This window comes from Alosa alosa, chromosome 4 (assembly GCF_017589495.1).
Source record: "Alosa alosa isolate M-15738 ecotype Scorff River chromosome 4, AALO_Geno_1.1, whole genome shotgun sequence".
Classification (NCBI taxonomy): Eukaryota; Metazoa; Chordata; class Actinopteri; order Clupeiformes; family Clupeidae; genus Alosa; species Alosa alosa.
In genome coordinates this window covers 33,884,634-33,897,095 of record NC_063192.1, presented here as the reverse complement: position 1 = coordinate 33,897,095, position 12,462 = coordinate 33,884,634, and the positions used below count along the sequence as shown (strand labels likewise).

Sequence of the window (12,462 nt, the reverse complement as noted above, 5' to 3'; positions counted from 1 at the left end):
GGGCGGAGTCACAGGCGTCCCGCCACGCCTTCAGCCCCGCCTCCCCCTCGTAGGGCTGCGCGTCACTGGCCTCCTTACGCAGGTGGTCAAAGCGGAACGACACCTGGCTACGCGGGTCAAAGAAACGACCCTGGCCAAGGTCCCCGTGCTCTGTGGTCAGCACCTACCACACACACACACACACGCACACGCACACACAGACACGCACACACAGACACGCACACACACACACACACACACACACACACACAGACACACACAGACACACACAGACACACACAGACACACACACACACACACACACACACACACACACACACACAGACCACACACACAGACACACACACACACACACACACACACACACACACACAGACACAGACACAGACACACAGACACACAGACACACACACACACACACACACACACACACACACACAGACACACACACACACACACACACACACACACACACACACAGACACAGACACAGACACAGACACAGACACAGACACAGACACACACACACACAGACACAGACACACACACACACACACAGACACAGACACAGACAGACACAGACACAGACACAGACACAGACAGGTTCAGTGATGTGTCTCGGCCAACTGTGACAGACTAAAGACTTCACCTCATGTGTGAAACTGATCTGTTTAAGCATGGTTCATGTTTACAGTTTGTGCTTTAATCTGCAGTGCAGCAGTGTTAAGCATCAGCAGGTAACAATAGCACACACACACACACACACACGTTAAAAGGAACTGCTCGTCTCCCTATTGTCCTGTGGCAATCACACAGGGAACATAACACACATGATAACACACTGACCTACTGATAAAGGCTGTGGAAAATAGCCTCAAATAAGACTGGGTGTGTGCTGGGTGTGTGCTTCAACTAATCACACCCTACTGACCTGATGTAACATTTGAGATTGGGTGTGTGTGTGTGATTGTGTGTATGTGTGTGTGTGTCCTAAACAGTGACATATCTAACTCTTGAAGGTGGCACACAGTAACACACACACACACACACACCAGCTCCTTGAGTAACACATTTATGAGGGGCTGGGTGTGTTCTTCAGGTGGGCGTCTTTTTTACAGTTTTGTAAATACTGAGTGTGAGTGTGTGTGTGTGTGTGTGTGTTTGGAAAGGCAGTTATGTAGGACTGGGTGTGGGTTTTAAAGCGATGACTCAGTTACTTAAGTAAGGGTGTTTTCACAGGCAGAGAACAGATGCCGTTCCGCAATAGCTGGGGTGTTTTCACGGGTAGAGGACAGATGCTTAGTTTTAGCCACTTTTGTACTGCATGCAAGTTAGCAGAGTATGCTGCTACTGCTGCCATATGGCATGCTTGTAGGGGGTTAAGTCCCGTCAAGTCAAGTCACTTATTATATAGCGCTTTTATATGCACAAGTTAGCATATACATATACATATATATATACATATATATATATATATATATATATATACATACATATATATATATATATATATATATATACATATATACATATACACACACACACATACACACACACACAACCACAACAACTAGCTGCATTAGGCTCAAAATGTAATAATAATATTTTTTTTCTATTATTGTGTTGAATGTTCCAAATGTAAAGCACTTTGGGCTGCATTCTGGGTATCTGGGTATGAAAGGTGCTACCTAAATAAAGCTTATTATTATTATTACTACTACACTTTAGTGTGTGTGCACGCACACACACACACACTGAACACTGAAATGTGGGGTGCTGTGTGGGAACAACTCCATCAGTTTTGACCTGTTCCCACACTACACTAAAGGCTTCTGTGTGTGTGTGTGTGTGTGTGTGTGTGTGTGTGTGTGTGTGTTGACCTGATCCCACACTACGCTAAAGGCTTCTGTGTGTGTGTGTGTGTGTGTGTGTGTGTGTGTGTGTATTGACCTGATCCCACACTACGCTAAAGGCTTGTGTGTGTGTGTGTGTGTGTGTGTGTGTGTGTGTGTGTGGTACAGTGTAGAGTGGTGCGGTACAGAACTCACCATCTCATCAGAGCCGGGCAGTTTGGCAGGAGTGAACTGATCCATGTTGTACTGGGCGAAGGCACTGAGGAAGCGCACACACACACACACACACACACACACACACACACACACACACACACACACACACACACACACACACACACACACACACACACACTGAAAAGGCACATTCCTGTACGACATACAGCAAGTAGCTTACAGTACTGTGCACGGCTTTTAAAGGACTTTCAGAGCTAACAAGCAGAATAACAAGCTTGAGGGCAAGATAGTCAGACACACAGGCAAGGTAGGCTTTGTGAATGTCTCACAGAGATCCCATTCAGAGGCAGACCATCATATGATCTACTGACCTGAAGCCATACTGTCAGAGAATAGAGAAAGCAACTGTATACTGCACGCACACACACACACACACACACACACACACACACACACACACACACACACAAGCCTTTAGCGTAGTGTGGGATCAGGTCAACACACACACACACACACACTATAGCACACAGATCACAACCAGAATAGACATTACATGTATGGAAGTATGTGCCTGTGTGGCCCTGAAACGTTCCCTGTGTCTGATGTAAATGTGATGTGTGGCGTTCTCCTGCACAGTAGTAATCCCCCCCCCCCCCCCCTTTTCCTCCTTCACCCTCCCTTGCAAAGGAGCCACACACACACACACTCAAGATAGGGAGAATCATTAACAGAGTGGAATCTCTGCACTCGATGTGAACACACACTCTCAATCTTCCTATCACCCTCTGCACACACAACACACAACACACACACACACACAAGATAGGGAGAAACATTAACAGAGTGGAATCTCTGCACTCAGCTAGCTCGATGTGAACACACACTCTCAATCTTCCTATCTCCCTCTGCGCACACAACACACACACAAAACACACACAAAACACAAACACACACAACCCACACACACACTTCTAGATCCCATGCTCCGGTCTCATGATGGTGCATCATTAAGAGTTATAAAACCATCAAACACCTCTGGCTTTCCTTCCCCCTACACACCCAAATATGGAACACACCCTGCAGTTAACGCCCAGTCTTCTGCATGGACCTGCTATACACACTCTGCTATACACAGTATCCTACTAGCCAGTATACAAACTCTGCTATATACAGTATCCTACATCTACAATGCATACTAGCTGCCTAGTATACACACTGCTATATACAGTATGCATACTAGCCAGTACACACACTCTGCTTTATACAGTATCCTATATAATGCATACTACATCTACAGCAGCACACTAGCCTGCTATTAAATCCACAGTAGGCTGCATTCTACATCAAGAGTATTCAACAGACACACACAAGACACACAGACACAGACACAAAGACACAGACACACACACAGATTCTCAACAGACCAAATCAAAGACACACACACACACACACACACACACTTCTCCATTTACATTTTTTCAGCTGACCCTTCTCTCATCAGCATGGGAGTTCTCGGGGTGCCCAGGACACCGTACCGTACGCAGGACACGAGGACCCTGCAGATCTCACCCTACTCTACCGCAGGACCCTGCCGATCTCATCCTGCTCTACTGTACGCACGACACAAGCAGTGGTGTAGTGGGGATTCTTGAAGTGGGGGGACGCTATTTTAATGACGTCATTGCAAAAACTGTCACACTCGCACCTCCACATACATCGGTGCGTAAGGCCAGGCCAAATTGTTACCAGCTTTTGTGAACATGAAACCGAAAAAAACAAACAATTAAATGACATAGATTAGCTTCAAAATGTAGCCTAATGTCTTCACCCAAACTACAAGTTTCCACCAATGTCATGAATATGGTCTGTCACTTTTCATTTTGTTGTATCATACAATAAACAGACAAACCATAATGTAGAGTAGCCTATGTAATCTAGCGTAGTCTAATCTCCTTGATGCATAACATGCAGCGGCATGGCTTCATTCATTACCACACGTAAACGATGGCAATAACAATAACAATAGCACAAGCAGGATTCACACGCATATTCAACACGCTGTGTGGGCACTGTAGCTCAGTTTGAGGGGGCGTCATATGAATGTCATTGCGAATGATTAAAATGCAGAGGTGCACAGTCAATAAAACAAAACAAAAAATAACAGGAAGAACACTGGGCAAGCAAGTGCCAGTCATTTGAAAAAGGTTTTTGTTTGGATGAAAATAGCTGCACCAATCGTACGTTTTTCCTAAAGTTGTTCAGGTTCACCGTTGGGTCATTACTTATGGTTAAATAGCCTTATCACTTATATTGGAGCTCCCTCGATAAAAATCACTCGTATTACTCACACATGCTTATTGTGTCATTTTGCATAATCTATGGTTTTATAGCCACTTTCTAGCTACTTTCGGGTAACGTGGAACGACGAGCTGTGTAGTTTTTAATGTCTTTACACATAGTGGAGTGCTACAGCATGACGGTCATTCTTGCAAAGACAAAGAGGCCTAATTGGAGACAGTTTGCGTGATGCGTTGTTACACTGGTAACAACACTTGTTATATTAATAAATGCTTATTAAAATGCTCAAAGCAATGCTCCAAGAAGTGGGGGGGCGCTGTTCCCCCGCGTCCAGCGCCAACTACACCCCTGGACACGAGGACCCTGCAGATCTCACCTGCCTTACGTACGCAGGACCCTGCAGATCTCTGTACTGTACAGAAATCATTGTGCGGCCAGTCAAAAGAGAAGCCAATGGAAGGAGCTTAGAATCTGTTGGAGATTTAGCCACATGTGGTTTATTGAGTTTAGCACACACTGCATGCACTGCACTCTGCACTGCTGGAGCTGATTCATGCTGTCACAGTTGTGTCCAGTCAGTCAATTGCTGAGCTGAAGGAGCACACACACACAGGGCACACACACACAGAGCACACACACACACAGACGGCTACACCGTCCCAATGTCCAGCACCTACGGCCTAGCCACTCCTCCATGCTCTGACTGCTGTTCTGTTGATCTGACAGGAGTGTGATTGGTCAGTTGTGCACCAAAGCAGCAGTGAGATTGGTCAGTAGGTGTTAAAGGTGTTGAAGGAGCTGTGTGATTGGCCAGTGTGTGTTGAAGGAGCAGTGTGATTGGTCAGTAGAAGGAGCAGTGAGATTGGCCAGTAGAAGGAGCAGTGTGATTGGTCAGTAGGTGTTGAAGGAGCAGTGTGATTGGCCAATAGATGTTGAAGGAGCAGTGTGACTGGCCAGTAGGTGTTGAAGGTGTAGAAGGAGCAGTGAGATTGGCCAGTAGGGCCATCCTTAAAAATATTTTTGTTTGCAGTAACAGCCAAAAAAAATTAAAAATGGGTCGGTAGGTAGGTCAATATTTTTTTTTTTTTTTTTTTTTTTTTTTTTTTCAAGATTCAAAGTAAAAAAAAAAAAAAAAAGTACAATTTTGGTCATGGTGATTACGAGGGAATGAATTTACACAAATGTGCATATCGCGGACGTAACTGACTGGGTCTTCAACCCGTGCCTTCAGGCGCACCATTGCAAACCTCATTCTGATGCAGGTTATATAGACCAGCCTTTCTCAAACTTTGACCTGAGGCCCGGTCATGGCAGACTTTTGGGTCATAAGGCTCATCTACATGTACCCAGAAAGAAGGCTACAATAGCTCTTGGCCACGTTATATTGAAATTTGACTATACAATACTCAATGCTATACAGTGTATTATACAGTCTCTGCTCTGTTTCTAAGGAAGTTCTAAAAACAACGTCGTTCTATTAAGTTTCGTTAAATAAATAAATAGCCTTCCAACAGGTTGAAGCGGAGCTTTGATACCAACGTTATCGATTAGTTTCAGTTCCTCGGCGCGGAGACGCCGCGATTGAATGAATGCTCATACCACCACTTAATTGTAGGGCTCCATGTTTAATGACATCGATAGCAGAAACGTTTGTTTTCTTTTTTTCGTCGATCCGGTTTCTTGATCAACTGGCGCAGCAAATTATCAGATGAAGCACCGGCCTAATTTCACTCCACGACTCCAGCGGACCAGCAGTCTCCATGTTGCGGACCCATATTTTGAGAAATGCTGAATAGACCACAACCAATTTCAATACTCCGACACGGTCACCGTTAGACTAGGGGGGAGAAGGGATGAAAAGATCTGGCCACAGTTCTTCCAGAACTTCGTGCCAAGTAAAAGCGTTATCAGTTTGTGTGAATGAAACGCGGCGTAGGCCATAGTGTGACATGCGTAAAACCAATGGTGTAGAGATGACGCCACAGGTTTTTTTTTAAGTGAGCCACGTTTGCATTTGTATTGGTTGTTTAGAGTAAAAAAAACAATCGGTCGGTATTAACGCAAGTTTACAACCGGCAAGTCGGTCGGACTAAAAGGGGAAAAAATAAATATTTGGGTCGGTTCTAAATTGACAGGGTCGGTCGGGTTACGGCAAACAAAAATATTTCTAAGGATGGCCTAGGTGTTAAAGGAGCAGTGTGATTGGCCAGTAGAAGGAGCAGTGATATTGGCCAGTAGAAGGAGCAGTGTGTTGGCCAGTAGAAGGAGCAGTGTGATTGGTGGATTTGCAGGTGTGTGTACTCACTGTGCCGCCCCTTCTCGGAGAAGATTGTCATTGTTGAGGAGGAGTCGCACATCTATAAATACAAAGAAGCACACACATAAATCTATCAGCAGGCTAGTCACACACACACACACCTGTGAGGGGAACTCTTGTTTCAGTCTTGACCACCGAGTGACCTCTGTGAGTAGCGATGTCCGTTTCAGATCATAAACAGCTTCACACAGCACTGTAGGCAAGGCAAGCACTCGCAGCACCGACACACACAACAGACAGAGAAAATATGTACAAGAGTGTGTGTGTGTGTGCAGTACAGCACATGTTACACCACCAACAACCACATAAAGAGCTGAGGTATTTACTGAGGTCAGTGAGAAGAGCCTGTGTGTGTGTGTGTGTGTGTGTGTGCATCTGTATCCATTTAGCATGAAGATCCATTTAGAGTGAAGAAGCATGTGCGTGGGTGTGCGATGTGCATCGCGTCTCTCTTGCGATGTGCATGCGCAGGTGTGTGTGCGTGCGGTGCATCCATTATGAGTGAAGAAGCATGTTTGTGTGTGCATGTGAGTGCTCTAACAGAAATCCGAAATACGTGGTAGAACGATCCGTATCTCATACCATCCTCCATAATGGACTGATGAGGATCTACACATTTTCTCAGTTAAAGCCAGACTTCAGGTATTTACAGCTCAGTTTAGCCTAATCTGTCAATCTGCTCCTCTGACTGTCACTCACTGTTATGTATTCAACATGGGCAAGGCCAGTTACCAGAATCCATGGCACATATATTAAATAGCTGTAATTTCTATAGAGAACTGTATATTAACTAGCCATGACAGGCTTGTGGACATTATATCAAAAAGTGTACAATCCATCTTTCCACCTACAGTGTCAATACATAACTGTTTTTTTGGCCCAAAATGTTTTCTTTGTGCCATGTGGAGATGCCTGTGTTTTGTGACACAAATGCCATAAGACCTGATATTGTTGTCATTAACAGACCAACACACCTGACAAACAATTTAGTTGGTATAAAATGAGTAGCCTACCATGTCGAACGGTAAATTGGACAACTTTACAAGTCCGTACATTCCGTATGTGCTGTACGCTTTACTTGTTTTAGGAATGAAATGCCCACTATCCCTGAGGAATGAGATGCCCACTATTCCTGAGGAATGAGATGCACACTATTCCTGAGGAATGAGATGCACACTATTCCTGAGGAATGAGATGCCCACTATCCCTGGTTATGGTTCTCCAGAGGAATGAGATGCATACTACCCCTGGTACACAGAACGGAGGGAGGGCAGCAAGATGATGATGACACACCGAAGCCGTTATGAGCTACGTACAGACGCATTTGATAGACATTCGTAGCGCCCAATAAACGGCTCTGGGCATTCGTAAACCACAATTCAAATACGAGAAAATGTACATGTAGTTCCCAGACCCCATCTCAATGAGATGAGGTTTGACGTTAGCCAGGCTATCAAACTAGCACAATAATTAAAATTTTTTTTCCAACGTCGTGTAAACATACTGACTGAGTGAAGTGTGTGTGTGTGTGTGTGTGGACGAGTTCTGCTTACCATTGAAGACTTCATTGAACTCTCCAGGTGGAGCATGGGTCACAAAGTTGGCTGCTATGCGGACCTGTGGAACACAGAGAGTGTGTGAGTCATCTGCACACATAATGTGTCAATCAAACACACACACACACGTTGGCAAATGGTCATCCCATAGTCATCCCAAACCTTTAACACCTGCAGCCATAATGTCGCTCATATAAACACACACGCAGAGTTGGCAAATGGTCACCCCATGGTCATCCCAAACAGTCAACACATACAGCTCTCACACACACACACACAGCTGTAATCGGAGGAAGATCTTCAGACGGCGGTGACTCACTGGCCATCATAAGAACACAACATAACAATACCGCAACATGTCAAACCAAACAGGCCAGACTGGTCCTGCAGGACTTTCCCAAACTAATGATTTCTCAAGAGGCCCAGCAGCAATCTTATGCGTGTGTCTGCGTGTGTCTGCGTGTGTCTGCGTGTGTCTGCGTGTGTCTGCGCACACTTGACCAATCTTATGTGTCTGTGTCTGTGTCTGTGTCTGTGTGTGTGTGTGTGTCTGTCTGTGTGTGTGTGTGTGTGTGTCTGTGTGTGCACACTTACCACTCGGTAGGTAGCGGTGTGTAATTTGAGATGATAATGAGCATCTGAGCTAATGTACAAAGCTGCTTGTTGGTGGCACCCTGAAGCGTGAGTGTGCATACCCTGCCTGCCAGAGCTCTTCGAACTCTCGTACTCTTCTCTGAGAGTGTGTGTGTGTGTGTGTGTGTGTGCATGCATATGAAATAGGGTAAACTTGGGTGTGAGTGTGAGTGTATGTGTGTGTGTGTGTGTGTGTGTGTGTGTCCATGCATGCATATGAAATAGGGTAAACTTGGGTGGGTGTGTGTGTGTGTGTGTGTGTGTGTGTGTGTGTGTGTGGGTGTGTGTGGGTGTGTATGTGGGTGTGAGTGTGAGTGCGTGTGCATGCATATGAAATAGGGTAAACTTGGGCTTAGTTATCGCCTCTGCCCTGCGGTCTCACCCGCGACCTGAACCAGCCGAGGTGTGAGGTGGTGACACCCAGGATCGAGTTTCCACAAGCGCGTGCGCGCGCGCACACACACACACACCACACACACACACACACACACACTGAAAAACAAATAAAACACACACACACACACACACACACACACTTCAGTACATTCTGCAGACTTCTGAAGAAGCCAGGGTGGTCCAAACGACCCTAGATACAGGCTCCTTCACAGGCAGATTTTACAGCTTTGCTGCTAATTATCCTACACACACACACACACACACACACACACACACACACACCTCAGTTACGGGAAGTGCTGGAAGGTTCCATGACATGCCAACATTGTTCAGCCATTATCACGTTGCACCCTTAGTAAAGAGACTACCATTCATCACTGAAGCGTACTTCCTCAGCATACTGATGAGTATACTCTTTGTTTGTAGTGCGCTGCCCCCCCCCAAACACAAACAAACACACAATCTCTACAACTTCAACTATCAACTGTCCGGTTTATTGTAGTAAGAAAAACCCTCAAGAATGGAGTCATGGATATTAGGCTACAGGCCTTCAGTTCAGCCTATACAGTCACTCTTTTTAAACACACACACACACACACACACACACTCTCTCTCTACAACCTCACTGTCATATAAAGTGATATTAGTCTACAGGCCTTCTTCAGTTCAGCCCAAAACAGCCACTCTTCCAAATCAAACACACTCTGTAGTTAATAAGTCTGCTGGTTGCTGGTTAATAAGTCTGCATGTCATTCAGTGCAGGTCTGTGAGTACAGTCTCCATCTGGACAGTAAATCAACTGTTTACTCAATTACGTGATTACTAGGATGGGGCCAACACAGAGGCAGAGGCTGAGACCAACCAGAGCCTGACCGGAGCTCGACCGGAGCCAGTCTCTCAACCTCTCTGACTCAAAGTGCAGCCAACCAGTGTCGGCAACCAACAGACCCTTATCACCCTAATCTACCAGAGCCTCCGATGCCTTCCCATCATGCCTTGGGAAAACACCACAGTTTCGGGAGTAACCGCTGATCTCCAAAAGAGCGCTTCACTGCATGTATTGCTTCTGACGACGAGACGTATTGTTTTGAGATCAGCAGTAACTCCTGAAGTTACCTGGGTGAGCCGGCACCCGCGTAATACATCACTCTGGAGGGTACTGCTATTCCGGAGACACAAACAAACATCCACCATCAACACGAATCCTGGTCCAGATTCAACTGGACCACAACATCAGTCTGCTAGAAGGCCACTTCAAAAAGTCACAAATGCAGTCTGACAATGACAGCTTAACTATAGACGTGAGGACTGACTCAAACCCAATTTGTCTCAAATCGGGACAATAGCCAGCTGCTGAAGTACACAAATCTAAGATAGGCTATGCCAACGTCTAACTGTGAATCCAACAGTGATTTATGGTGAAGAGCCGTTGGATATTTGAAGGATAGAGGAAGCCAGCAACGTTATCTGAATACCTGGCGGGCAGCCTCACCTTGAGGTCGGATAACATTGTGTTCTTTAAAGGTGGTTCTATTAACAATGGTTGTCATAATCAGATGCTGGGTTTTATTGTGTGTGTGTGTGTGAGATAAAAGAGAGAGAGAGAGAGAGAGAGACAGACAGACAGACAGACAGACAGACAGACGTGTGCAAAAATGACCTCAAATCCTAGTGTGGATTAAACCACCACGAATTTGCTTTCATCATAGTCCCACATGTCCCAAGCCCAGTTGCTGTTCCAATTCTTCCCTTTCTGCCGGTAATATAAATAAGAGTGTCCGTAGTCGTGGTCTGTTAGCCTAACCTGTTTGCAGTTGCGAGAAACTCTTGACTCTTTCCTAACAGGAAACAAGGCGTCTTCCATCCGCACTGACGCTTAATGTAGAGATTACCCTGGGGATTAGGCCATTCGACAAAAGTCTTCCCTTACAAAAAGGATAAATCCTTTATCGACTACCTTATCGACTGAGCCGGTGATTAAATTAACCCCCTCTACAGCCATGGCATCATAGTCGGCGCCGTCTGTTGTGCTGCCACATAAAAGTGCTAACGTTAGCTGAAGTTACGCAGGCAACTCCCCGAAGATACAGATTCCATCTTTGCAATGCAGCCAACAGCAGTAAAGTTCACTGTTTTCTCACAGCATCCATTCGATGAACTTACTGCTTCACTGGGTAACTCGACTTATCTCTATCTCTGGGTAACTCGACATATCTATCAAATAAAGTTAGTTTTATTTCACATTGTGCAAAGCTACTTCCTTAGCTCGGACTTTTGACAAGTAGTTAGCCTGCTAGTTGGCGTTCACGTCACTTGACTACACTGACAGCAAAGCCATGTCAGCAAAGCCAGTAAGCTAACGTTAGCAGCTCAGCTGATTAACAATACTTCCTTTAATCTAATACAAAAGAAAGCGTGTTCTCAACAGAGCCGATCATTTACTAACTGCATGCAAGTTTTGAAAACTTACGACATGACAGGTGTGTGTAACGTTTATCATCACTATTCAGACATACGGACACGGCGAGCAGAGTTCTGTTTACCTGTGCACGGAGAAACACCAAGCAAGCAAGCAAACATTACCTCCAGCTAGCTAGCATTGCTAACAGAGTAGACAATAATTAAGGTATTCCCTGACGCTAGCGCAAAAGGCATGAAACAAGATTCTCTTCAGGCGTCGATTGCACGTACAGAAAGCATGAACACATAAAACACGTGTAATTTAAAGTCGATTTACCTTCTCCTCCTCGGAGAGCGGCTCATCAAAATCGGTCATCTTAGCTTCTCAGACCAGACCAGCCTCACCTCGCAAAGCACATCGGGAACAATACTGTCACGGCGGTCATAACCATAATAGGTCAGGAGAAGCTGATTGGTCCTCACACGGGTAAGGAGGCGCTGATTGGACAGCATCCGCAGCACGGCATTCTTCATTGCTGTCACCGATCCATCAGAAGCTCCCACAACTGACACAGTTACCCAGTTCTGTCCTGCAGCGGAATGGCTTCAGCATCGTAAATTACGGTGCAAATGCCATTATATTTCGTAGAAGCCCACACAGGCCTAGGCTACTGTAGGTCGCAGCAACTATATACCTTCTTGAATTTCCCCTTGAGGATCAATAAAGTATCTATCGTATCTATCTATCAATAGTTAATAACATCATCAGTGTATTGGTCCAATTAACTCGTCCAAATGAACGACCTCCTTGAAATTGGGAATTTAAATGAAA

The 12,462-nt window shown here is 45.3% G+C and overlaps 1 protein-coding gene across 1 annotated transcript in view; it reads right to left on the bottom strand.

The window, feature by feature from the left end:
- Positions 1 to 12,071, bottom strand: part of capza1b (capping actin protein of muscle Z-line subunit alpha 1b) — a 17,297-nt gene extending 5,226 nt beyond the window's left edge. Inside the window, exons 1-5 of the mRNA XM_048241927.1 lie at positions 11,968 to 12,071; positions 8,199 to 8,262; positions 6,634 to 6,685; positions 2,049 to 2,112; positions 1 to 163 (exon numbers count right to left, since the gene is read on the bottom strand). The exon at positions 1 to 163 is cut by the window's left edge and continues 124 nt beyond it. Of these exons, the coding sequence (XP_048097884.1) occupies positions 1 to 163; positions 2,049 to 2,112; positions 6,634 to 6,685; positions 8,199 to 8,262; positions 11,968 to 12,006 (382 nt within the window). The 5' untranslated portion in view covers positions 12,007 to 12,071. The remainder of the gene's footprint in view (positions 164 to 2,048; positions 2,113 to 6,633; positions 6,686 to 8,198; positions 8,263 to 11,967) is intronic.
- Positions 12,072 to 12,462: the final 391 nt, after the last annotated feature.